The sequence below is a fragment of the Toxoplasma gondii genome, chromosome IX (genome assembly GCF_000006565.2).
Source record: "Toxoplasma gondii ME49 chromosome IX, whole genome shotgun sequence".
Classification (NCBI taxonomy): Eukaryota; Apicomplexa; class Conoidasida; order Eucoccidiorida; family Sarcocystidae; genus Toxoplasma; species Toxoplasma gondii.
In genome coordinates, this window is record NC_031477.1 from 3,524,445 (window position 1) to 3,550,016 (window position 25,572).

The window sequence follows — 25,572 nt, forward strand, 5'->3', positions numbered from 1 at the left end:
TTTGGCAGTTTGCTGTGTAGACCAAGACTGTTCGCGTCTTTTTGCCACTTATCTTCGGTACTCCAAAACGCCACACCGTCAGCGCGAAAACTTTGGTGTTCTGTCTTCGGATGGTATGTATGAATCGCAGCGCTTCTTGATGTGAGGTGGAATTCCTCATCCCTCCCTCCATTAAAGCGTACAATACTTCTTCATAAGCTTCAGAGTGCGTCCGGTTATCAGATACACTACCTGATCCAGTTCTTCCCGTGACAGTGAAAAAAGGCTAGAAGAGGCCCGAAACGTGACAAGACGATAGACTCCAGCTGGTTGGGACACGCGAGGGATCATATCATCGATCCGTAGCATGTTCCCGAAGATGGCCACCCCTTTTGCACAGGATGCTATGACACCGGAGAACCTACTCGATGTGCGCCGGAAGCTCGAGCACCATCTGGCGCATCACGCGCACCAAGCATCTTCTCTCACGAAGAAAGATGTCCTAGATTTGGGCCAACTGCAGCACGAGGTTCATGTTGAAGACGAGTGTCGTGCAGTAAGAAGACTAACTCAAGGCGTTAGTAAACCAGAAGAGGCACAGCAGCTTGCTCAAAGTTCGTTCGTGTCTCATTCCTCTTTACTCAGCGCCTCCTCGAAAAAAACACGACACAGCGAAACACACTACACTCCAGCTCGAAAACACTTTCTCATGCCCTTACTGCAGCGATCAATGGCTCTACAATGGAACATCAGGACGTGATGCTGCAGCGGGAACTTCCACAGAGTGATGCATTCGATGAACGCCGGCAGCCAGGACAAACGCCGTCCGTTTTCACGGTGGCAGAATGTCTCACACAGTACTAATACCGTTTTCCAGCTCTTCCAACTTCTCATTTTGTGTAATGTTCGCAGCAAGGACTGACAGCTGAACAAATCTTTTATAACGCAGCTGTCCCGCTGCTATACGAGCAGGCACTCCTATATGAAAAGAACACACTGATTGCGAACACTGGTGTCCTTTGTTGCTCCTCAGGTGAGCCTCTGGTGTACGCCGATGCCTCCGAGATACATGCACAAGAGCATAATGGTAGATGGATGATGAGTAGATTTATCAGCAAATTAACAGTCTTCACTCTCCGCCTGATACCCCGCCGCCGTTCACCCAGCTGCTGCATACGGTGTTGATGAGGCTTGCAAGAAATCCCGGTCCACCTGTGAGACTACGCGGGACCACGATCTTCCGATGGAGTGAAACAACACAGACACGTTGTTTTGTCCGACAGGGTGGCGTGGTGCTGCCCCGTGACATGACCGATAACCGGTGCATGTGCTTCTGTCACTGGATTTTTTTCATGCAGGACTGAAAACGAGGCGATCTCCAGAAGACAAGCGCATTGTGCGAGAGAGCACGTCAGAAGAGAAAATCTGGTGGGGCAAAGTTAATATCCCCTTCAAAGAACAGTCATACCTATTTAATAGAGAAAGAGCAATCGACTTTCTCAATACTCAGGTATGGGCACGAAAATCAACTAGAATACCAGTAGAAACGCGCCGCCGGCGCCTGCAAGTTCCTTATGCCGCCAAGTCCACCGGAAGAAATCGGTGATGTGAGGCTTGAGCTTAGGTGCTTCTTGTTTGCCTTTCTTCAAAGCATGTGACCCATTGACACATTTCTCCAAAAATGTATACGACAGCGTTTTCCGTCTGAGGTGGTGTAGATCCGACGACAGCAACAGCATAGCTGTTGTGTAGAAGCGTATGTGTCTGCAGGTTTGTCGAAAGTTTTTTCTCAGGAGTGAGGGGAAACGTCTCTGCAGATGCTTTTACACCTGTGTGTCCTGGCATTTGAAGTATTCTGCTTCAGTGAGTTTTCATGTTCACGAGCGTGGCTCTTTTTTATCGTTTTTGTATTTTCTACGTTCAGAAGAGACTATTTGTAGTCGACGGCTTTGCGGGGGCAGATCCGAAGTATAGAATCAAAGTGCGCATGATCGCGACTCGGGCGTACCACGCCCTGTTCATGCAGAACATTCTCCTGAGTCCTACAGTTTCGGAGCTCCAAGAGTTCGAGCCTGTTTTTACCATTTATAACGCTGGCCTGTTTTCTGCGAACCGCTTTGCTGAGGGTACGTAAAAAAACCAGTATACGTTCAAATGCAGCGCGTGCAGCGATGAATGGACGTCAGATCCCCCACTTTTCTTTCCTCAAATCCTTGAAACACCGGACAGATGTGTTTCCTTCCTCCACATCGTCCGTCGACGAACGCGTGGCGACGGAAAGATTCTTCTCGACTCATTTCCTCTATTCTTCCTTGCGTTTCTCCCCAGTCAATTGTTCCTTCTCTTTTGTCTTCTTGTCTTGCGTTTCGTTTCTTGCTGATCTCGCCTCCAAGCCAGGCGTCAGCAGTCAGACTTCGGTCGCACTTCATCTGGGGCGAGGAGAGATGGTCATCCTTGGGACCCAGTACGCAGGCGAGCTTCACAAAGGTATTTTCACATACATGAATTACGTCATGCCCCCAAAGGGCGTTTTGCCCTTGCATGCATCGTGCATTGTTGGGAGCGCGAAAGGCGATAGTGACATCTCCGTGCTCCTGGGACTAACAGCGACAGGAAAGACAGCCCTTGTAAGTGGCAAATTCGAGAGCCGATCAGCGTCGGGATCCACCAGAATTGTTAGATTTAATATATGATGGGGAAATTTTGGAGCTAGTAGAATTAAAAACTCGTGAGCTGTTATATAGATATAGTATTTCATCAAGCGCGCGTGGTGTTATCCCTTCTGCTTTAGAAGAGTCTGTTGAGGCAAGGACACACAGTCTACGCTGTATTGGTTTTCGCTCGGATCAACACGCTTGCTGCTCTGCAGGCTTCTGTGATGGTAGACGATGTAACGGTATGTGTATTGATGCCTGTACACGTGAAAGTATTCGTCAAGGGTGGGTCGACGAACGCATTACCTTGATCAGAACTGCGAGCAGGTACCTTTGCAGGGACCAGGAAATGAATTTGCGCTCAAAAAGAACGCTCAGCCCCCACCGACAAGTAGAGAGAGATTGGCGGGACTCATACGCTGCACCTCCTTTCACATTCTACCCCAGAATATGGCTGATGAATTTCTTGGTCAACGCGTGCAACTCCGTTTACACGTCGGTTCCTGCAGTCTTGTGGTGTGATTCACTTTTTATGTAGGTGGCAACCGCGGAAGGGAAGGTCCTAGCAGATGACGAAGTCTTGTGGACTCCTGAAGGCGTTTCTGGAGTATTGGGAGGTTGCTACGTTCGCTGTAAAGACATCGACAAAGACCCCTGCCAGACGTTTGTAAACGCGATGGTTTACGGGAGCGTCATGGAGAATGTTGTCTTGGACGAGGAAACGCGCCGAGTGTACTTTCACGATACGACTCTTACAGATAACACACGGTGCACATATCCTTTAACATTTTTGGAGCACGGCATGAAAGGCCTCCCTTCCGTCCCCCTCCATCCCAAGCATTTCATCATGTTGGTGGGTCACACAGAATAGCAGCCCTTCTTGTCGTCCTTCGACTTGCGCTCTCTTTCTCTTTTTTCCACGCGACCTACATATCCTCGAGGGCTCGTTCGTAGTTGACGGAGTCGTTTTTCTTACTCTTGCTTCTGTCGCCTCTCTTTCTTCAGGTAGCGGCTTCCCTTCTTGCCTTCTACACTGGCTTCATCTTCAAATCGTTGCCTTCTTTCCCTTCTTCGGGACTGCTGGCTGCCGCCTACCCTTCTCTTTTACACTCTTCTGCTTCGAGCTCTTCTCCATGTCTTTTTTTTTGGCTGTCTGTTAGGTAAACGACACCTTTGGTGTCTTTCCGCCCGTCGCCCGTCTTTCTCTGCCGCAAGCTCTCTTTTACTTTTTGAGTGGATTCACATGTAAAGAGACTACAGCTGAAAAAAGAAGAGATGGCACGACTCTCGAGATGCGGCGGCGCATCGTCACTTTCTCGGCCTGTTCAGGATGTCCGTTCCTGCCTCTTCACCCCACAGTCTACAGCGACCTCCTGGTAGGCATTTCCACTTTGCTGTGGGTGCAGAGGAATATCGTGAGAGCGGCAAGAGAAAAGGACGATCCAGTGGAAACTAAAACGGGGAAAACTGTATCGCACAAAGGACCTTCCTGTCTCTTCGGAAAGTTGTCGTGGGCGGTATGTCCACAGAAATGGAGAGCTGTGCCAGTCTGGGTGCTGCTGTAATCTTCGACAGATACCTGAGCCTCATCAGGCAGAAGAACTACCCCTTTCCGCCTTCTTTGTGGCCGCTCCCTTCTTCTTGCGCCCATCATTTCTGCTGTTCTGGCATATACATACATGTGTCAGCGCGTGCTTGATGTTACAAAGGACTTACAAGGCGTCTACGTGAAAGGGCACGAACAGTCTCAGTAGCAATGATCGATGATCCAGGATCTCGATACAAACGCAGACGTGACAGTGTGACGAGCATTTGCGCCTTTTTTCCACTGTCCGACACAGCCAAATGCGGAGTGCACTTAAATAGGCAATGGTGTATTAAGTTTCTCAGGGGAACACACGAACTCTCCCAGTCAAGAGAAAGCGCGAAAAGTAGAAAGGCAGAAACGAACGTGGTGATTTTCGGTACATGCTGGCAACAGGCTCATATCTGATTTGTATTGCATGCCTGGTGCCTCAGTGATTCTTATTCGTGGGAGCGCAGTTCCCCGGGTATTCAATCCAGTGCCCTGCCTACTACACATTCTCCTTGTGTCGTGTCTTTTGGAACAATCTTCGAGACTATATGCAGATCTATCCTCTCCAGTGACATGTTCGCAGATGCTCTAAATCTCCTCCATGTGAATGCAAGTTCTTCACCTTATGTAAGTAGTCGGTTTGCTGTATTCTTGGCTCTGTGCTCAGGAAAAAAAGATTCGAGAACACGGAACGACCGTCTGGTTGATGAACACCGGCTGGGTGGGGGGCCCAGCCTACGGCATCTCCTTTAGATCGACTGGAGAAAAAGTGCCGGTTGAGATTTCACGGCGCATCGTCAACGCGATCCACGACGGCACAATGAGCGAATGTACATTCAAGGTAGAAAACTACATGCAGAAAACCATGCGCTTTCATTTCTTCAGTCTTTTTCTGCATCCCCTAAAATTTGCGAGAGTCAGAAACATCTAGATCCGTATATATATATATATATATTCGTAAACAGAGTGCCAGATGCATATTCTATTTCCATCCAAAAAGACGATTGTGGCTCGCACGTAGTTTTGACATAGTCACACAGCGCTACACTTCTGTGGATGCTTGTTTCGATGTAAAGCGTATCTCCAAACAGACACACAGACTGCTGTTCACAAACATATATATATATATATATATATATATATATATATATGTACAGGTGGACGCATGAAAAACCAGGAAGATAAAGGACAGCACATGAGCCATAAATTGTCTTATTGTTTTTTCTGTTTGGTTCAGATACTTCCTGTGTTTGATCTGGAGATTCCAGTCACTTTTGCAGACATCCCGGAAGAGACGCTGTCGCCTCTGCAGGCGTGGACGGCGAGGACGGGAGATTCGAGGGCATTCGAGAATGAAGCGAGACACGTCGCCAGTTTGTTTGTCGACAACTTCAAGCAGTTTGAAGGACGCGTCTCTTCTGAGGTCGCCGCACTTCTCGCGAGCTTCCAACGCGCCAATGGCACCCACAGTCTCCCTTCCTAGACAGGGCGTTTGAGTGTAGGGCCCCAGCGCCGAGCCGGGAAACCGTCGCTGATGTGAGGCCCGAAGTCTAAACAGAGAGATACTGAGCGGATTCGCCGCAGGTGTCTGGCACATCCATTGTAGTAAACATCGGAAAGGGGAGAGAAAGTGTTCAGGAAGGAAACGACTCAAGACATGGCGAGCACAAGACGAAATACCCGACACACTGAGGTGACGTAGAATCCAGAACTCCCTCTTCAAAGACGAAAGACTAATCGCTCCTACTTTTCTCCCCGAAGAACAGTCGTCTTTTCTGTCTCAGTTTGAGACTTGACGCTTTGGCGGGGGGAGAGACGGCCAAAGGTAGTGGTTGTGCTGTCCTGATCGGGGAACTAGAAAATGTGAAGGCGCATCGGCTTAGACGCATCGGTGGACAACAATTATGTACGGGTTGTCGAGACGTTACTCCTCAAGTGCAGCTGTGGTAAATCAAACACTACAGAATGTTGCATGCTTAATAAGACTCCAGTTGTGAAAAACAGACATCTGAGTCTTCTAGGATGGTACACCCCTCCACTGGACTGTTCAAGGCAGCAAAAAGTGGGTAAGTTGAAACATAAGTCCGCTCACACTCGTAAAAACGTGTGGCAGACACCGACCTACTTCGTGGTATTCTTCGCCCTGACACTGACTTTGAGCCGAGGCGCAAAAAGGGACAATCGGGCACGAAATCCCACAGCGTTTTAAGACATCCACCTTCACACGTACACCTGTGTGGGTGTCTCACGGATAAGCGGTCGCAGAGGAATAATACAAAATGAGGAGTTCTCTGCGTTTTACCTCGCATGAGTGTAGTAGTTTGAGAAGTGACTGAGAAAAAAGTTCACGGGCTGTGATACCAGGCTTCTTGCCGTAGCGTGGGAGTCGTGTTCCTGTGAAGTTGGTTTCTTTAGAAAACTTCCAAGAAAGATCCGAGTCCTGCTGTGGACAAACTGGACGGCCCCCCTTCGTTTTGTCTCCTTGTCAGAGAGATGCCTTCCACCAGTTCCTGGTTTTCTAAAGTCAGCGACGACCGCAAAAATCCGAGCACCGCAGGAGCAGAGCTTTTTCCTTTCAGACTTTGTCGCCTGCAACCTTAGTGACTACCCGCTATGGCATGGCTTTACGCATATATTTAAAGCCTATAAATAGATGTACCATATATATATATATATATATATATATATATATTACACATTAACAAATAAGTTACCATATCTTCCGTACAAAGCCAGCATTAAGAACATAAAGATCATAGCTAGACCATGTATTGTAATTATCACATTATAAGTAGATATTGTCGTTGTACAAATGATCCACAAATATGAATAGAAAGAAAGAGTGACATATGCACGGATGCATATATATATATATATATGCATATATATATATATATATATATGTATATATATGGATTAATCTGAAGAACTGCACGTTTCTCGTCATGAAGATGGGCGTTATTTGCACGAGCATTTACCCAAGCAAGAAGCTGGTTGTAGGAAAAGGTGCGCGCAATGTCTGCCTCTCGTTAGAACTTTCCTAAAGATGGCCCCCGTGCCTTCTGTGTCGCTAAGGGTCGGTCCGAAACCGGAGCATGGGTTATAACCACAACTTCTCCTGTAGTCAAATCTTTGAAGATCGAACAGTTCTGTTGAATCCACAGAAGGAAAAAACGGAATGTCGCCAAGAGTCCAAGACACAAGCACCATCGAAATAGTTGCCAGCTGCTGGCTTGACGCGACCACAAATATGGATGTACATATAGATCCAAAAACAGAGAAAAAAGGACGAATAGACGAAAGAGAGAGAGATGAGGGAGAGAGAGTACACACATATCTGTGTACCATACGTGTGTGTGCAGCAACCACAGCAGAAAGAATCGAAAGCAGCGACACGGAGGAAAGTGAGAATATCGTGAATAGGCTGGTAACCAGAGACAAGTATGCAAGCGCAACTCACGAATCGAGACCGCTTTTTAGGGTGATCCCTGTCTCTACAAGGTGCCAGGGACAGAGCGACTTGCACCTGAAGCCCCTGATAGGGTCTGTCTTCACAGAGCGTCTTGTGTAAACGCGTGCTCCCCCAGTAAGTCACTCGTTCCTTTTCTGCTTCTCTTCAAACTGTTGAGGTATCTTGGCCCTCCCCGCGGAGTTCTCGAATGTAAGCCGCCGAAGCCTCCTTCACGCCGTCAATGAACGCCTTAGCATGTTCAGGTTTCATCTCAGGTTCCATGCCGTGGCCGAGATTCGCGATGTGGCGACCGACACCAAATCGGCGTATCTGCGGCATACGTACACCACAGATGGCAGATCGCGTTTTTCAAAACTCGGCATGCGAATTTCTATTGTGTGTCCAAACTCTCCCCGATCCTCCGAGAGGGCAGCCTCCCGGTCTGTATCCGCCTAGATCCCTGTGAGAAGTGAAGCGGAAACGAAAGAAATCCGCAACATTTCGTTCCCGAACAACGGGATCGCGTTGGATAGGCGAATTCGTCACGTTTCATGAAGGCAATCACTGGAGGGTCTGTTGATTTCTACGGACGAAGTTACACATTAGATTGTCTTCGTCGTCACGATCTGCAGTAAGTCAACATCCAAACGCATCCAGTGTAAAGCCTACGCACGCGAAGACAGAGAAGGAATTCCTGAACTGTTTCGAGTTTCTCCTCGAAAGAGCCACGCAAGCTACAATCATCAGGAGTTTTTCTCTTTCGATAGGGGAACCGTTCCTCAAAACACTTCTTGTTCTGCAAGACACTCTCTAATTTTTTTTCCACGTTTTCTTGTCTTTCCTTCTCTTGCTCTTACCATCTTCGCGGTCTCCCTTTTAATTGTGGCAGTGTCTGTATATAAGACCTGCGGATCTAGGTTGCCTTGCAGCGCCTTTCTGTCGCCGCGGACGTCGCTCTTTCTATCTCTGTCAGACTCTGTCGCCGACGCATCGGACCGTGTGAGTTCCGCCTCGCCCGCTGTCACTTGGTCAATCTTCTCCTCGCACTGGCCGGAGAACCGGCGTTGCATGCTTTCGATTTCCGCAGAAGAGCCCAAAGAAATCACATCGAATGCGGAGTCCGCAAAGCCAGCCGATGGCCGGTCCTTCGGGAACGCAATCATCGTCACGTGAGGCCGTCGCGCCTTCACTCTCTGCAAAAAGACATTTAGTAAAAATCATTTCTCTCTGTCGCCACCAGAGCAAAACCAAACGAGTGTGCTCTCTTACTCTCCCGGGCTCATCATTCCACGTGTGACAACGAACTAAACATAGATATTCACGTACGCATATGTCTAAATACATACAATTGTAGGTCTACATATATATATGCATATATTTATTCAGGATTACATATATATCTGCATAGCTTAACACATGTTGAAATACTCAGATAGATATAGATGTACAGATATAGAAAGATCTACTCATACGGCAGGAATTCTATTGCATGTCTCGATTCGCCATTCTGTGCACACCTTGCGTTCCGGAGAGGAACAGAGAGACACACAGGATGTCACCCAAGGGAACGAAATTCGAAGTGATCAGCAGAGAGGAATCTGACCGCAGAGGGCCTCTCCATTCTTTTTCTTGTAGACGAGCAAGCAGACAGTCTGTTTCTTCTTCAGATGGTAGTACAGCTGTCTCTTATCTCCACCGTTCTGTGGAGAATCCGCAAATTTTGTGAATGCATGCAAACAGAGCAGAATCCCTGGAGTCTACAGTCCAAGCTCGAAAGTGACTGGAGCAACGCAAACTAAGTGTTCCTTTCCACGATCAACCTTTGAGTTTTTTCCGCCACCGACACGGGAAGACGAGTAAGCGTCGCCCAGTCTCCTTCCTTTCGGGTGAGTATGTCTACTTCGAAAAAAGGAAAACAGACTTTGAAAAGGAGAGAAAAAACGAGCCTTTCAAGGAAGAGAAAGGATACAGGAAAGACGCAGAGAGAGGAAAGAGGAAAAGCAAGAACAGTTCGCGTTTCTGGCTCTCTCTTCAACTGCACGTACCTCTGCAATGGACGCCATGTACGGCGCTCCAATTTCGTCGTAGGTCTCTGCAGCAAACTGGCTAGCATTTGTGTCGAAAACCTAAGAAACCGACAAAAAGAGAAACCAAAAGTAGACTCCACCCCTCATCACAAGTGTCTACACGAGTCCACCGAACACAGAGATTATTTGTATTTATCGTACACTGATTTATGCTTTCATATATACATGTCTACTGGTATTGATATGTCTGCTCGAAAGAAACGAGAGTTCAATTAGACCATGCCAACAAACAGTGCACAAAGTACCTTTCTACATAGAGATGTTCGCAGAGATCTAAATCACCGCATGACACATCGACATCCAGTTTACTGCCCCAAAACCTCCATTTGAAAACATGTCCAACTCTGCAAATACGCACATGCACCTGCATCTACACACACATACGCACGTGTAGATCGACATCTGTATATACACACAAACGCGTTTCTGTTTGTTTCCGTCGTGACGTAGCCGTTCCGATGTCGGCTTTCGCCTGTGCAAGCGTTTATACCTGGAGGACTTGAGCTCCGGCGTCGACCTGGCCAACGAGGTACTCGACACAGATGTCGGTGATAACTTGAAGAAGAGTGTGAGTTGCCTCGGGGTGCTCGTAGACAAACTTCTTCGCTTGTCTCCATGTTTTGCTGCCTCCACCCTCAACCATGTAAGTCAAAAGTGTCAAAGGCCCTCCACAGAAACCAATCAGAGGAATGGCGCCCGCCAGCTGCTGAGATGTGACATACACTGCGTCGAACACGTAGCCTGAAGAAACCGGAACAGCAGCGTCCAAACCGTATGTCCACGAAATGTCCAAAGACAGGCATATCTCCCGCGTTACACTCCTGCGCCCCGAGACACAGATGTCCGAACGTGCATGCGTGAAAATGTCTTCACAAGCATAGACTTGCATATACATAATATACATATATACAGGTATGGCTTTGTCTAGACGCGTCTGTGTGGATGTGCAGCGTTCTCACTGACAAAACGCACACTGCTTGCCATATGGACAGTTTTTGGTCGAAATTCTTGCGCAAAGTACCTCAGCTCACGGTTATGTGCATCCGCAAATACATATATATATATATATATAAACATATACATATATATATATATATATTTATATATACGCGCATGATTATCCCACGTCTGCGCCGTTTAGCTTTTCTATGCATGCGTGCGCGTTTGCCTATCATGTCTATCACTGTGAGTGGATTGAGGAGAAAAGGACCAGTACCGAGAGTCTCTTCGATGTCTGGTTTGAAGTTGAGTTTCTGCATGTCCGCTGGACTCTCAATGCGCCACGCAAACCGTGGGCCTACACCTTCTTCCATTGACAACTTCATCCCCATGGCCTGTCCATACACCACACAAACCAACAACTCCAGTTTTTCCTAACGGAAAGCAGGTGCTCAAGACGAGCGCGTGCATGCATTCACATGGTTACATAAGCTCCAGAGCATCCCGCTTTTAAAGAGAGCCAAATACGGGCATTCGCAGAAACACGAAAGGGATACGCAAAGCGCGTCTGCACCTCTCGCTTTGTGCCTCCGTCCACGTGCGGATATACGCCTGCATGTAGAGAAACGCATTCGAATGCAGAAGCGGCGCATATGCTCTCGTGTTCGCGAAGATTTGCAGAGAAACAACTGGCAGGGAGTTACCTCAGGAATGACGAGAATGTCCGAGAAAATTATGACGGCGTCCAGCTGAGGGAACCGACGGTAAGGTTGCAAGGTGAGCTCCGACGCGAGTCGAGGATCTCGACACACCTGGAAAAAAAACCGAAACAAACAATTTCAGACATGCGCATAACTTCTTACACATACGTAGATCTGCCCATATATATATATATATATACATGCATATATATGTCTCGACCGTCTGCGATTCTTAGAGAGAAGGAAAATAGGTTAGAGAGCCAGGAAAACCTGAACGGCATAGGATGTGTGCGAGTCGCGCTCACGATGTTGCGAATGAGTTGAGTGAAGGCACTCTTCTCTCCGCGTCTCCCTTAGTTGCCACGCGGTTACAAAAAAGGAAGAGCGCCCTGTAGTTGTGGCCACGCAACTCCTGAACTTTTCAAGTGCATTCACACTTCACAACTAGAGCGCGCTTTCCAAACCGTCCATCCGATGAGTGTATAACTCGTCAGCGGAAGCAGTCAACTTCGACTGTACGTACACCTCATTGAGGAGCGGTGGAAACCTTTTCTGGGAAGTATATACTACGAGTTGGACTACTGGTTTAGATCTTGAAGGTCTTTGTTTACCAAACCCAAATTTCACTTGTGCTCTTCATGACCATCATGTTAAGCGCATGAAGTGTAGTGGTATCCAGCGTGTCTTTGAAAAACCAACATTTATATACAAGCTGGACAAATATCATGATTTTCACTATGGTAGTCTCCTTCCTATTGTTCGTCCGTACGGAATACACAGATCGGATTCTTGTTGGAACATTGGGTGTACGTACACCCCAGGTCTCGTGCGTACCTCGAGAAATCCGTGCTGACGTCGCATGTTGCGGAATTCCGGCAAGTATCTTCCAGCTTGTCTCATCATCCAGACAGGAGTGAGGAAGGGTTCCTCTCCCACGGTCTTCTGCTCTGTGTCTCCGCCATGCCGACCTGCAGTCGCAAGCTCGACCGTCTTCTCTACGAGACGCGCGTAGCGTGCGGGTCCCAAAGCTGCGCGGCGAAGACTGTCGTTAACCAGCGGCTCTCTGGGATTGGCTGAGGAGAACCAGAGCGAACACCGGAGACGTGAACAGGAAATGAGGACAAGCTTGAGAGTCCACGACGCAAAGCAGACGAAACGATTCAACGGGCATGTGGGCTTCCTTCCAGTCAAGAATGGGCACTGGCCAGGATCGGAAGAGAGAGGAAGAAGCGAAGGAGCGGCGAGACAGGAAGGCTAGAAGAAGGTGGAGAAACCGGGTGAGCACCGCGTAGAGACAAGCCGCGTCGTGTGGGTGTTGACCGGCATTGCGAATAAATGAAAAGAGAGCGAAAAAGGGGCACCGCGGTGAGCCGGAAATAGAGAGAAAACAGACACGTTGCTCACCTTTGTAAGCCGTCCTCTGTGATCGAATCAAGGCCCTTTCGTCATCGGGTGTCAGCTGCACACCAAGAGAAAAGACACCCACAGAAAACGGTAAAACGTGGACTCACGGAAGAGTAACCAAGAACCAAGAGCTTAACAACGGTGGAGACAAGCTCCTGGAAGACACGGTACGTCTGTGTGGCCTCCGGCCCACTCTGGAGTGTCTGTCCACACCCTCTATCCTGCATCGATCTGCATCTTCTGAACCACGGTCACCCAGCTTCAGATGCTGCACATTTCTTCACACTGACATCTGCCTATCTCTCTACGCCTTAATCTACCATATAGCGGCCTTTTGGTCTCCTTCTTGATCTCCTTCTTGATCTCCTCCTTGATGTGTCAGTTGATCTTAGTCTACCTCTCCCCTCTGCCCTCCTTCAGGATATACAGCTGAATATCATTCGTGTACTACGTCTTATTCTGTTTTTGAGCTCAGTTCCAAAGGTCTCTCAATATCCTGCGCACTCGACATTCAGCTGCATGCGTGTCGGTCTCTAGGGTCCCGTGCGCAAACTTCTTTCTTGTCTCCGTTCTGTCCTTTTGGGGAGAATCCTTCTCAGTCTCTTGGCCACTCTTCCATTGCCACCGCAAGAATTGCCGTTGTCACGCTCGTGAACAGCGAGAAAAAGCCTCGGCGCACAGGCGAGGTTCCTACACCTCTGCCACTGCCTTTTCTGTCTCTACAACATATCTCCTCGTACTGGGAAGCTCTCTTCTCAGTTTTCCTCGCACCAGTCCTTTGTCTGCGAGGAACGAGAGCCATGAGGGCAGAAGTTACCGTGTAGAGAGCGGGCGGAGCGTCGTCGGTCCTCTCGCTTCCGGCGCTCTCCAGGGTCATATTTGCAGTTCCCTTCGGAAAGAAGAAGGAGCGAACGCCGCCAGAAAAAAATCCGAGAGAAGACTGCAACAGCTGCTCCTTCTCCGCAGCCGTCCACCTGAGGCGATCGCGGGGAGACATGCGAGGAAGGAAAGAAACTACGCGGGGGACGTGAAACAGAGTGGAAGAGAAGCAGAGAAAGAGGTGGAAAGGAGAAGGAAGAAGGAGAGGAGGAAAAGTGAAACACAAAGCGAAACGCGAGAGCGAAGGAGAACGAGAAAGAACAACCGAAATGGCACTGACGGGAATGGCAGGAAGACGGACAAGTGCAAAAGAAAAGAGACAGCGAAGCACCCGTGACCATGCAGAAGAACGAGACGCAGAGACCGATGGAGGCAGAAAATGTCCAAGAGACCTCTGGGCGCTGCTCTTCTTTCCAATCCGAAATCGAGCAGTCACAGAGAGACTGTCGTTTCTCTGTGGTCATCCGACTAGCTTTCTCTCCACCCGTCCTTAGCATGTCCCCTCGGACGCAGCTCTCCGTTAAAACAAGCCTCTGTTTGCCCTGAACTCCAAAGGCGCTCCTCCAGAAAAGAGATAAGACCCAAACTGGATTTCCGATCTGTCTCCCCTCTTTCCTCCTCTCCACCGGCGCCTCTCTGTTCCTCTCCCTTCCGTTCTGTCTCCTCTCCTCTCTGTTGTTCTCCTCTCCTCTGCGTCCTCTCGCATTGCTGTGTTCCCTTCCTTTGGCAAGAAAAATGCACTTACTCGTTTTTGGCTCGAGCAGCGTCCTCGCTGTCGCGCTCTTCTGTCTCTCGCCTTTCCTCTTGGCTCTGAGAAACTCGAGGGAGAACGTGGTGTGGATGTCGTTCCGTCCGACTCGAGTTTCCGGAGAGAGACGGCGCGAGCGAGTGCAGGCCGGTCTCGCCTCTGTCTTCCGAGAAGCCGTAGGCGTGAGCTGTATGTACACCTGGGCCTCGCCACCAGGACATGTCCATGTGCGCCGCGTCTCCGCGAGAAGACACGGGCAGCTGACGGCAGGTCGAAAACGCGCCGAGAAAGTGGAAGAGAGCAACGAAGAAGCAGAGACAGACAAACGAGAAGGGAGAGCGGAGTCGAAGCGGACGAGGCGTCCTGGAACGAGAAAGGAGATGCAGCACAGACATGGACTTTGTACAAACGAATATGCTCAGCCTCGGCGGCAAGGAAGACTCTCGCTCGTCAAGAAGGGAAGGAGAGGAGGAGGACGCCTGCATTCTTCACGCGAAGAGAAGTCAAAGGAACAGACGAAAGAGGACGAAGTTGCAGAGGCGTAGCGACTCTCTCAAAGCCGAGAAACGGAGAATCCGGAGGCTGGAGAGACGTGACGAGGCCGACGATAGGAACGCACAGGAACGAACTTCCCACTTGGAGGTCCAGGCGTACTTCACCTCAAAAATCGCGCTTCTCTCGCCGGCACCGAAGGGTACCGAGACGAAGGAGTGTCCGAGGGCGGAACCGCGTTTCCTGTCTGTTGCCACTCGCCTCAAAGAATTCAATTTCCGTCTGGAAGACGAGAACTGTTTTCTCTCTTTTTCATCTCGGTTGTTGGGTGCCTCTACACCGGCGTCGAGCCGTCGATTGCGCAAGGCCCTAAACGCGGGTGTTTGAGAAGCATGAAGTGGAAGAACGCAGACAGCTGCGGTGGTTGCTCTGGAGTCCGAAGAAATGCCGAAAACAACTGCTCCTTCGTTCAGAGGATGCGGGACCTTCAACTCCAAGCCTGCTTTCTCAACAGAGAGGTCTCCTTTCCTGTCTCTCGACTTTCCTCGAAGCAGGACACAGAAACCGTGGACTTCTTCCGCATATGCTTCCTCCCCTCTTCCCCAGCTTTCCTGTCATGCTAAGTGCGTCTCTTTTGGGGCGCCGATTACGCTTCTTTCTGCCTCCTGTCCCCCCGTTCGTCTTTCCTTGAAACAACAGGACGATCTGTCTGCGCGTCGTTTCTTCTTGCTGTCTCCGTGTCTCTTCGGGTGTCTCGACACCGCTCAGCGTGCACGTTCACGCGTATACCAGTCGCGGCGAAAAGACGCCAGAATCGTTTTCGGACTCGTCCCTCCTCTCGGAGACCTCGAAAGACAAGAGCCTCTTCTCTCTCTCTTCTTCCCTCTCTGCCTCTTTTCTTCCTCGTATCCCTCTTTCTCTTCTTCGTCTTTCTGTGTCGTCGCGCTCTGCCGTGTATAGGGCTCTGCAGCGTATAATATGGGCACAGCTGAGAGAGGACCGCGTCTGTGGCGTCCCAAGGAATTGCTTTCTGTTGCAGCACATCGCAAGTAAGAGCAGGCTGTCTCGGTCGCCCTCCAAAAGATTGAAAGTCGGAAACACTCGATTCGCGCTAGAATTGGATTCCTGGTTCTAGCCTAGGATTCCCAAGAGAGGCGAAGAGAACTCACCCGCACACGTTCAGCGCTTCTGCCGCTCTCCGCAGTCTTCTTTTCGACAGCGACAAACGACCTCGTCGCGTGGCGGGTGTCTGGACTCTCGCGTGCTTCTCGCTTTTCTCGTCTCTTTCTCCAGTGTTTTTTCTCCAAATCTTTTCCCCGCTTTCCACTCTGTCTCAACGGCTTTTGCGTCACCAGTTTCGGTGTGCGCTTCTCGTGAGGACCTTTGTCGATGCAACACGACCCGGACGGGGGCGAGTCGCGGATTTTTTGAAATGCTCTCGTTGGTCATCAATTTTTTCAGAGCGACCGCGCGGAAAGAGGGAAGGACAGCGAACAGAAACTGCGGAGATAGCAAGAGGATAAGACTCACATCTCTCAAGGCCCAAGAAAGTCGAGGCCTTGCGTCTTCGTCGTTTTTCTCGTTTCAACGAAGCTGCGTTCTTCTCTTCACTGCTTTCCTCACGCCGTCTTTGCGCGTTTTTCACTCGTCCGTCGTTGTGGTTTTTATATTCTTTTCCTCCCGTCTCTTCACGCGGCGTCAGGTGTATCTGGACCTCACTATTAACCAGCTCTCGAACGGTTTCTTGGTGCCCTTCTTCCTCGCCAGTTTCTTCTCTCATATCCTTTCCTTTCTTTCTGCTGCTCCCGTATGTGCCCGCTCTATCGACCCGCCTCCCCTCCATGCGTCGAGTAGCTCTCCTCTTCTCTTGAGCTGCCTACAGACAATCATCTGCCGTTGCAGACATCAGCATGCATATAAAAATACATACATGTGTATGCATGTGTATGTGTGAACGTGTCGTCGGCATATGAGCGTGTTTCTCCGCCTCTGAGTGCATTGACTAAGACGAATACAGCATACAGATGCATTCGTAGGTTTGTACAGATTCGACTGAATGCGTTGACAATGTTGACGAAGAGTCGAGGGCCTCGCCCGAGTCCGGCCGGAGGGCCGTTGGGTCCGACGCCTCGGATTCGGAGACAAGTTTTCGCTGCTTCTGACAAAGTCGAGCCAAAGGAAGAATCCACTTCGCTCGGAGCTGTCTCGTCTGCGAGAGGACTGAAGAGAGAGATTGAGAGAGGACCGCAGCGCCCCTCTGGCCGGCGTCTGGGTTTTGAGGTGCGGAAGAGGAGACGAGAAGGAAGAGACATCTCTCTGGAGAGAAAAACGCAGAACAGAACAGCGCAGAGGCCCACTGAGAGGAGATTAGAGGCATGCAGAAGGAAGCAGACAAGAGGGACATGAGGGCGAAGAAGAGATAGAGCGGAAGGTTTTTTTGCATGAATAAGGAGAACGAGGAAAGACGAAAACATCGTGTGACTCAACGCCTTCCCTTTTTCGCTTCCGCGAGGCTTTCTGCACTTCTCGGTCGGGGGTCGCGCTTCCTCTCCACGTCTATCGTTTCTCTTTCCTTGTAGATCTCGCCTCAGTTCCCTCTGCATTCTCTAGCCGTGTTTTCTTTTATTGTTTTTCCAGCCTCAGAGACAAGAAGCTTCAGGATCGGCGAGTGCGTCTGCGTCATCCCTCCCCTTCGAAGACCAAGTGAAGAACATCATCGCATCTGGATGTAGGCGTCGTCCAAAATGGACGTCCCGACGGTCGACTTCCCTGGGGGATCTTTCTCCTTTGTGACTCAATTCTTCTTCTCTTCTCGCTGCACTTTTCTTGCAGGCTCTTCCTCCTCCCTTCTGTCTCTCTCCACGTATATCTCTGTGTTCCTCTCTCTTCTGTCTACTCCGCTATATGCGTAGAGCTCTGTCCATCGCTGTCTCGTCACAGCTATCGTTATCTCTGGGTCTCTCTCTGTACTTCTCTTCCTCTCTGCACGCGGTCTCTCAAGCTTTCTGAGTTCGTCCTTCGTCACAGTTGTGGTGGACGTCTCTGAGTCTCCTTGGGTGGGTGGGTGTCTCTCTCTCGCGGGCGCTTTGGCTCCTGTCTTTTTTTCCTTCCGTCGCATGCGTGGTTTTCTCCACATCTGTCCTTTCTCCCCCTCTTGTCGATTTTGTGGCGCTTTCTGCGCGGAGGGTCCGAAAATCTTCGCCGTCTTCTGTTCTCTTCCTCTTTGTTTTCTCATCGCTTCGTATTCTCTGCATCTCTTATCTGCCTGTCTCTCTCTCCGCACCTTGCACCGTTTTCTGTCTCCTCGACATTTCACCCTTTCACTTGCCGAGGGCCTGTGTCACCCCTCAAGGTGTGTCGTTGTCGTCACACCTCGAAGCCTGTTCGTCCATCCCAAAAGGCCTCTTGCCTCTTGACGCCGCAGTCGCGACTGTTCGCCAAACGTTTCTTCTCTGTGTTCTCTTCCTCAGTAGCGCAGCCTCGAGACCGCCTGCGAATGAGCGGCCTCAACCGCTCACGTCCTCTCCTCATTGCGCGCATTCCCGACACCCTCGCAGCTCTGCGGCAGCCCATCTCCATTCAACAAGATGTCCCCGTAGTCAGTCTTCTTCCCAAAAATCAAAGCGGAAAAAGCTAGCTTTCAAACGAGGCCTGCAAACACCTCCCTGCATCCCCTCGTTCATCTCCCTCGACCTGTCCAGATCTGTCTGTCTATCTGTCTACGTGTCTGTCGAAATCCATCCATCTAGATATATCTACATTTGCTTCTGTCCACACACAATTTATGTATATATATACATATATATACATATGTATATATCTGCACGTGTTCATCTTGGTATAGTACATCTACATGGATTCTGTTTACATATATATATATATATATATATCGAAATTTGCTTCTATTTATCTACATATATATATATATATATATGTATATGTGTGAAGTTCCACCGTTGGTCGTCGTTTTCTTCCTTCTCTTCTTTTGGCTTCTAGTCTCTTCGGTTGTGTTCTCCGTCTCCTGCGCTATCCTTTTTTCCTCCATGCCTTGTTCGCTTCTTTCTTGGTGCCTTTCTTCGCTGTCTTTCTCTGCGTGTTCCTTTCCTCCTGTTACTTTTTTTCCTGTTTTTTGTTGCCGTTTTTTCCATTTACTCAGCTGCCTGCGGGTGAAGAGAACAACGTCCTGCTCCGCCTGGAAGGGGAGAAGGCGGCCCCGTGGCGCGTGCGAGATTCCTCAGATTTGAATCAAGAGGAGAGAGACGGCGAGGAGTCTGAGGCGCATGCATCTAAAAAGCAGAAAGTCTTCCTATCGAAACCCAACGACGTCAACGCAGATTGCTTCTTTCTGCTCGTCCAAGGCAAGGTGCGCAGAGTGTACTCTCTCGCGATGGTTGTGTCTCCTCCTTTTCCAGAGTCTCTCCTTCTCAAGATTCTTCCCTTCAACGAGCACGCTTTCAGCATTCTCATTCTGCAGAAAAATCTTCTCGTGAAGAGTTCCACTTTTGCGGTAGCCGACGTTGTCTCCCCGTCTGCTCGCGCTGCGGCGTTCTTCGATCTGGAAACACGCTGTGCTGCCGCTCGAATTGAATTGTCTGTTTAGTGCAGTGCTCTGCTGCAAATTCTTTTGGACATCGACAGAGCGGACTGTCCCCTCAGGTGTCACCCACTCGTCGGATGTGTCTCTCTCCTCTCTCCGCAAGTCCTCATCTTCTTGGAAGCATCTCTTCCTGCTTCCTGTCTCCTCCTCCAGCCTACACACCTACATGCTCATAAAAAGGCATGGTCTTGTATACATGAGTGTATGCACACGGATGCATGTATACACAGTGTAGCTACGATATACGGATATACTTTCATATGCATGTATGCATCTCTTGTATCGGTAGAGAGATATGCATGATACAGGTGTAGATGTCGTATTCGCATAGATCTTCATACACGCGTATGCGTGTCTATACATGTACATAGTGTAGAGAGAGATGCAGAGGTTAGGGAGGTGCTACGCACATATACACTTGAACATATGTGTGGGCCTCGACAGTATACCTGTAGACTGTGGGGGTTGACTGTATGCGTTTCACTGGTTTTTTCTCCTCTTTTTCCAGCGAGTTTTGATGTTTTCTGGACCGCTCGACTGCTGGTGTTCCACCTCTCCTCAGGAATTCGTGGAAGTGCTCCCGATCAGTGGCTGGTTGAACTTCGACCGGATGGTCCCGGCGAAAGGACAGGCGCCGACAGCCGAGGACGCAGAACACCAAGTAAACTGGGGAAAGTAGAACTGCACAAGATAAAACGTAAACGTGCACAACGAAAAAGTGAACTTTCACCAGGAGAAGACCTGACACCGCGCCAGAGGAAGTATCAGGTTCGCTGCGTTTGTTGTGTGCAAGTGCAACGCCCGTATGAAGACGAGCTCTGTCTCCATATGCAGGTTTGCTTTTACAAATCGAAATAGGTCTATACTAGTGTATAGAAAGATGTATGTAAATGTTTAACCGTGTGTATACATATATATATATATATATATATATATATATGTGTGTTGAGAATAAAGGAGGCGGATGAGCTGTCCTTCGAGTAGACAGAGCACTCTTGGACATTGCCATCTTTGTGTGGTGTGAAGTGTCAGATGCTCAAAGCTTGTCTGTTCTTCGACTATCTTTTCTCCAGAGTCGAGTGAAGGCCACCCGAGATGCTGCGCTGGCTGCGCGGGTGGCGTTGCTGAGAAGAAGCGGCGCAGAGAGCGACGAAGAAGGCGAGAGAGTGGGGAAAGAGGCAGCGAAGGAAACGCGGAGAGAAGGATCTGATCGAGACGACGACGAACTCGGCCTACGAAGGTAAGGCGCAAGAAAACAGAGCACACAGTGGCAGAAGACACGGCCAAACAGACAGCGAGATGACACGAGTCACAGCAGCTCCGGACGCTCGAACTCCCCTAGACGGATCGCTCGCAAGGTGTCTGTCAATACATGTATGTATAGGGTGGGATGGGATGTTCTCTGCCGATAGCTTTGTTTAGGTCGCACTGTTCCGTGTGTTGTCCGGGAGCGGGCAGCATGCTACCGGCGAGAAGGGGATGTTTCCGAAGAGAAGTGCGTCGATGTCTAGACGTCTACTTCAGTGTGTGCTTAGATATATCTGCGTACATCTCTATTGAAATCTGCTCGTAGATCTCTGCTGTTTCTATGTAGATTTCGGAGTGTCTGTTTTGATCTCTTGGTTGTTGTCGCTCCGCAGCAATCTCTTTTTTTTTCGTTTTTTTCTGCGGTCCCTTCCCCGTCTGTCGCCGTTTCGTTCTGTCTCGTTTCTTGTTTTCGCGTTAGCCCACTTTTTCGCGTTCCCGCCGGCGTGTGTCCTGTCGCAGGCAAAAGCAGAAGCGTATGAAGCAGCTGCTGCGGCAGAAGGCTGGACAGAAACAGAAACTGAACGAATACATTGATTCGTGAGTCTCCTCTCTTCAAACACAGCGCGTCTGTGCAAGAGAGCGCAGGAAGTCAGAAGGGAACTCCAGAACCTGTCTTCTCGTCTCCCCTCTGCTGCATCCTTCTCCTCCCTTTCGTTGCTTCTTTTTCCGAGCAAGCGTCACTCGTATGTCGCGCACACTCCTCTTTTGCGCACCAGCCGAGAACCTCTCGTCTTTCCTCGTCGCGTGCTCTTCTTCTCATTTCTCTCTTTTCTGTCTCTCTCTTTTCTGTTTCTCTCTCTTCTGGCTCTCTCTTTTCTGCCCCACTCTCTGTCTCTTTTCTGTCTCGCGTGTCTTGTCTCTTCAGGGCATTGAGTGTGACGGCTGTCCGTCAGGCAGAAGTGGACTGGGATTTCGAGGAGGTTCTGAGTGACGACGAAGAAGACGTCGCGGCAGAAGTAAAGAACCAAGGCGCAGAGGGAGAGGACGTTCTCGCTGGAGAGGCAGCCGAGGACTTGGTCTGCACAGACGACGACGAAGCAGGCGCCGCAGACGCAGACCTCACCAACTATGGCCAGGTAAAGGCGAAAACCTCAAGCGAGTTGAAAAGAACGGAGAAAGTGAAGGGACTGAGGGGTACATGCAGGCAGACTGCTTCAGAGTTCCATGCAAATGACACAGACCACACGCGTTTGCCTCGGATGCAGAGTCAGGCAAACAGCCTTCACGCTGTGGCGCTCGGCTCGCCTCTGCTGCAGAAGAACAGAAATGGGTCAACTAGAGAGACAGGCGATACGAAACAGAATCGCGCAGGCGTGTCTCGAAGGGGGAGGGAAAAGGAGAATGAGCAAAAAGAGAGGTAGAAAAGAGGAGAGAAGGGAACGGAGAAAGAGAGAGAACGAGAAAAAAAAGGAGAAGGAGAAGGAGAGAACTCCGAGAGAAGGAGAGAGATCGAGAGAGCGAGAGAGGTTAGACTGACAGAAAAAGGAGACGCAGACAGGGGTGGCTTGGCAGAACGCAGATGGAGCGAACGTGATGTGTTGTCTGTGCAAGCATGTCCTGCCTCGTGACTTTTTTAGCAAATGAAAACATTGTTGGACAAGGCGAAGGACGACGAAGCAGACGATGAACTCCACCAGTACGAATCTGACGAGGGTGAAGAGGTACGTTTTCGTCAGATGAAAGGAAGACAGGCGGTCTCTTCTCTCTGTCTCTTGTTGCACAACGTTGGACAGTGCTTTGGACCTCCATCCTTCGTGGAAAGGTCCACGTTCCCCGCTTGTTGATTTTCTTCCTCCAAAGCCTCGTGTGTCGTTTGTCCTTTCCTTCGCATCAGTGGAGGACCCGTTGTCCTCGTCTGTGCGCGGAGGAGGTTTCCTGTTTCTAGATTCAGTTGATGTTCCTCCATCGTTTCTACTAGTCTGCCCATGCTTTTCGTTGGTGTAGAGCTACTGCTGCTTGTCAAGTTCCCCTGTCTATTTAGCTGGTTACGTCTTGTCCGTTTAGAACCTGCGTAGTTTTGCGTCCATGAGAACGCGTAACGAAGATGAATGCTTCTATCCGCCGTCGAACGCAACCCAAACAACTTCTCTGGCGCAAGCTCGATCTGTTGCGTTCTCTGTGCTGGAGCAGGATCTTTGTCTTGTCTCACGAGTTTCGCAGTCGGTTGTCCGCGCGTGTTTCTGCAGAATGAAGAAGAAGGTCAAGGCGGCAGTGCATCTGGACAGACCTCTGGAGAAACGACGAAGAGTCCGGTCACTCCCGGCGCGCGACCGGCTCAGACGACTCGTCCAGCGCCTTCTGCAAAACTCGTCGCTGGCCAAGCGGAAAAGGGTGACGACGCGGACCTAAAGAGTCGTGTAATTCGTATCATGCAGCAGCACATGGGAAGAATGACTGTGAAGGTAAGGAGGAGAGGGAGAAGCGGAAGAGTGTGTGTTGCCGGTGCAGGCGCAAGAGAGAGGACACACACATGAAATGTAGGTCTCGTTCGTGTTCGCTGTTTCTCTTGAGTTTCTGGAGCACTTCACGCGTCCTTCTCGTTATTGTTCGCAGTCGGTGTTGCTCGTTATTCTTTTCAGCATTTCATGAACGCGTTCAAGGTGAAGGAGAAGAACGAGGAATTCAAGAAGATCCAGGTGAGTCGCCGTTCCGCGAATTCTTGCCGGTCTTCTTCAGACGAATCTCGTGTTCCTGTTCGCGCCTTCTTTCCACCACTGTCTCAGACTGGCGTCACTCCTTCGTCTGCATTCTCTCTGTCTTTCCTGTCTCTCCCTCGTGCCTAGTCTTCTTCTTCACTGTTGAGGGTCTCTTCTTCTCTTGCTCGTTTTCTTCTGCTCCGTCATTCCTATGTGTCTCTTCTTCTTTTCTGCTGTTCACGTCTCCTCTTCTCTCTTGTCGTTTCCTTCTTTCCTTCCCCTGCAGGTCGTGTTATTTCTTCTGCCTCTTAGCATATGTCGCCTTCTTTCCTTCCGGAAGGGTGCGGGGCAGATCTCTGCGCATGCAGCTGTCTGTTCTCGCAGGTGCGTCGGGTGGGGGGGGGGCGTCTTCGGCTTTTTTCGGTGTGTCCGGAGTTCTGCCAAGCGACTCTGGAGTGTTTTTTTACGGAATCCCGCTCGGATTCTTTTCTTTTTCTGGAAGTGACTCTCCGCCGAAATGCAGTTCTTTTGGGACGGTGTTCTTTGTCGTTTCTGCAGCAAGTCGTTCACAAGATTTGCAAGATGGAGACAACGGAAGACAAGCAGAAGTTCATTATTCTGAAGCCTGAATATCGCATGTGAAGAAGAAAGCATGGATGCCACTCGCCTTCGGTCTCTGCTTGCTCACCTCCTTCCCCCTATGTCGACTCTCTGGGCTATCTTCACTTCTTTCACTTTCGAAGCCTTCTTTTTATACGGTCGCTGTCCTCTCTGTTCCTTCGGCGACCAACATGTACAATGAGAAAACACAGAAGACCTGAGAGTACGTGTGGTGTTCCGCAGCCTTTCTGTCGAGGTGGAAAAACATACGAGACAAAACTGCAGTGTCTTTTTTGGAGCATAGAGACCCTTGCGCATGCAAAAAGAAAAACACTTTTCCGGCGGGTCATGTTGCTCTCAACTTTCGCCGCTGCCTCAGCAAGAAAACCAAAAAAGAGGAGAAATCTTCACTCACTTCCGATCCTCCTTCCCAGGCATCTTCCGTTCTGTTCCCTGGTGCCTCAGTGCATGTGCGACCGCGGCTGACCATGTGGTCACTTGCGATAGCGATTGGCACAGCATCCTCCACAGACCTTGTTGGTTTTTGTATTCCTCTTCTTCCGTACACTTCTCGTCTGCCTCCACAGAACGATATTTCTATGCATATATATATACTTATTTATTTTTGCACATGTTAAAATCAATGTGTGTTTGGGGTTTAGGGGGGAGGGGGATGAGGTAGATCGACGCATGTTGGAATTTGTGCGTTCATACTTAGTCATGGATACGTCCAGATATGATTTGAGGCTGGCGGAGTGTGTGCAAGTAATTGGAACCGTTGTGTAAGGAAAGATGTGTAGAAGAATTCTCTCTTGTCTATTTTTGTGCTCAATATCAAAATAGTAGCATTCACTGCACACGGCGTAGCGCGAACACTCGAAAAGCGGGGGCATCAGAGAAGCAGTGATCCTCGGAAGAAATCCAGAGAGTGTCGATTTCTGCACAGCATGCAAAACGAGTAAAACGGCTGAATCGAAGTCGAGAAAACGCATCAAACAGTGAGTGAAATCAGAGAGGACGCCGGTTACCATCGGCGCACAGGCACTAGGGTGCCGTATGTTGCTAGACAAGCGAGAAACCCAAAAGGACTCGAGAAGCACTGCAGTGGCGGCTTTCTTGGAAGCAGACATCTTGTTCAACGAGGGTTACACCCTTTCAGCCGTCCGTACCGAGAGAAACGAAATTTTTCTCGATCGAGTGATCTGTGGACCCCAGTTTTCCCATGTAAAGTACAGTTGGTCGAGGGGAGCCCAGCGTGTAATTGAAAAACCAACAGTTGCGGTCTAAGCTTATGAAACCACGATGTTTTGCGCGCGAGACACTACAGCTGGCTTGGCGAGCTCAAAAGCGACTTGCACATGTTTTTTAGTGTGTCAGTTGAGATTAATTGTTCGAAATTGAAACGAAAGGTTGTTCAGCCTGATTTAGAGCGTGTCACACCAAGACACAAGTGTGAACGGTAAATGCAGTCATCGCGCGTGGCTTTGTTGTGACTCCTCTGTGTTTCCCTACGTCAAACTC

At 49.6% G+C, this 25,572-nt stretch overlaps 3 protein-coding genes across 3 annotated transcripts; 2 read left to right on the forward strand and 1 right to left on the reverse strand.

Moving 5' to 3' along the window:
• Positions 1–281: 281 nt before the first annotated feature.
• TGME49_289930 (phosphoenolpyruvate carboxykinase, putative) lies at positions 282–6,677 on the forward strand. Its single transcript, XM_002368377.2, has 9 exons — positions 282–535; positions 892–1,012; positions 1,338–1,489; positions 1,904–2,105; positions 2,377–2,606; positions 3,172–3,486; positions 3,794–4,009; positions 4,877–5,050; positions 5,447–6,677. The coding sequence occupies exons 1-9, from the start codon at positions 347–349 to the stop codon at positions 5,690–5,692; spliced, it is 1,845 nt and encodes a 614-aa protein (XP_002368418.2). The 5' UTR covers positions 282–346; the 3' UTR covers positions 5,693–6,677.
• Positions 6,678–7,560: 883 nt separating this feature from the next.
• TGME49_289940 (uroporphyrinogen decarboxylase) lies at positions 7,561–15,607 on the reverse strand. The gene is made up of 10 exons (XM_002368378.2): positions 14,416–15,607; positions 13,609–13,765; positions 12,792–12,846; positions 12,222–12,460; positions 11,391–11,498; positions 10,964–11,081; positions 10,238–10,488; positions 9,706–9,786; positions 8,518–8,853; positions 7,561–7,990 (listed from the first exon to the last, which is right to left on the reverse strand). The coding sequence occupies exons 1-10, from the start codon at positions 14,901–14,903 to the stop codon at positions 7,826–7,828; spliced, it is 1,998 nt and encodes a 665-aa protein (XP_002368419.1). The 5' UTR covers positions 14,904–15,607; the 3' UTR covers positions 7,561–7,825.
• A 619-nt stretch (positions 15,608–16,226) lies between these two features.
• On the forward strand, positions 16,227–25,339 carry TGME49_289950 (hypothetical protein). The gene is made up of 12 exons (XM_002368379.2): positions 16,227–17,190; positions 17,548–17,638; positions 18,381–18,508; positions 19,067–19,273; positions 20,070–20,168; positions 20,581–20,747; positions 21,275–21,352; positions 21,681–21,891; positions 22,393–22,476; positions 23,002–23,217; positions 23,395–23,451; positions 24,010–25,339. The coding sequence occupies exons 1-12, from the start codon at positions 16,978–16,980 to the stop codon at positions 24,091–24,093; spliced, it is 1,635 nt and encodes a 544-aa protein (XP_002368420.1). The 5' UTR covers positions 16,227–16,977; the 3' UTR covers positions 24,094–25,339.
• The last annotated feature ends 233 nt before the right edge of the window (positions 25,340–25,572 follow it).

Coding starts and splice junctions, on each gene's coding strand:
- TGME49_289930 (XM_002368377.2), top strand. CDS start 347: ATGTTCCCGAAGATGGCCACCCCTTTTGCACAGGATGCTATGACACCG. Junction 536..891: donor TTGAAGACGAGTGTCGTGCA/GTAAGAAGACTA, acceptor TAATGTTCGCAG/CAAGGACTGACAGCTGAACA. Junction 3,487..3,793: donor CCAAGCATTTCATCATGTTG/GTGGGTCACACA, acceptor GCTGTCTGTTAG/GTAAACGACACCTTTGGTGT.
- TGME49_289940 (XM_002368378.2), bottom strand. CDS start 14,903: ATGCAGGCGTCCTCCTCCTCTCCTTCCCTTCTTGACGAGCGAGAGTCT. Junction 11,499..12,221: donor GTCAGCACGGATTTCTCGAG/GTACGCACGAGA, acceptor TTTTTTTTCCAG/GTGTGTCGAGATCCTCGACT. Junction 10,489..10,963: donor AGACATCGAAGAGACTCTCG/GTACTGGTCCTT, acceptor CGGTTTCTTCAG/GCTACGTGTTCGACGCAGTG.
- TGME49_289950 (XM_002368379.2), top strand. CDS start 16,978: ATGTTGACGAAGAGTCGAGGGCCTCGCCCGAGTCCGGCCGGAGGGCCG. Junction 20,748..21,274: donor GACGAACTCGGCCTACGAAG/GTAAGGCGCAAG, acceptor GTCCTGTCGCAG/GCAAAAGCAGAAGCGTATGA. Junction 23,452..24,009: donor AGGAATTCAAGAAGATCCAG/GTGAGTCGCCGT, acceptor TCGTTTCTGCAG/CAAGTCGTTCACAAGATTTG.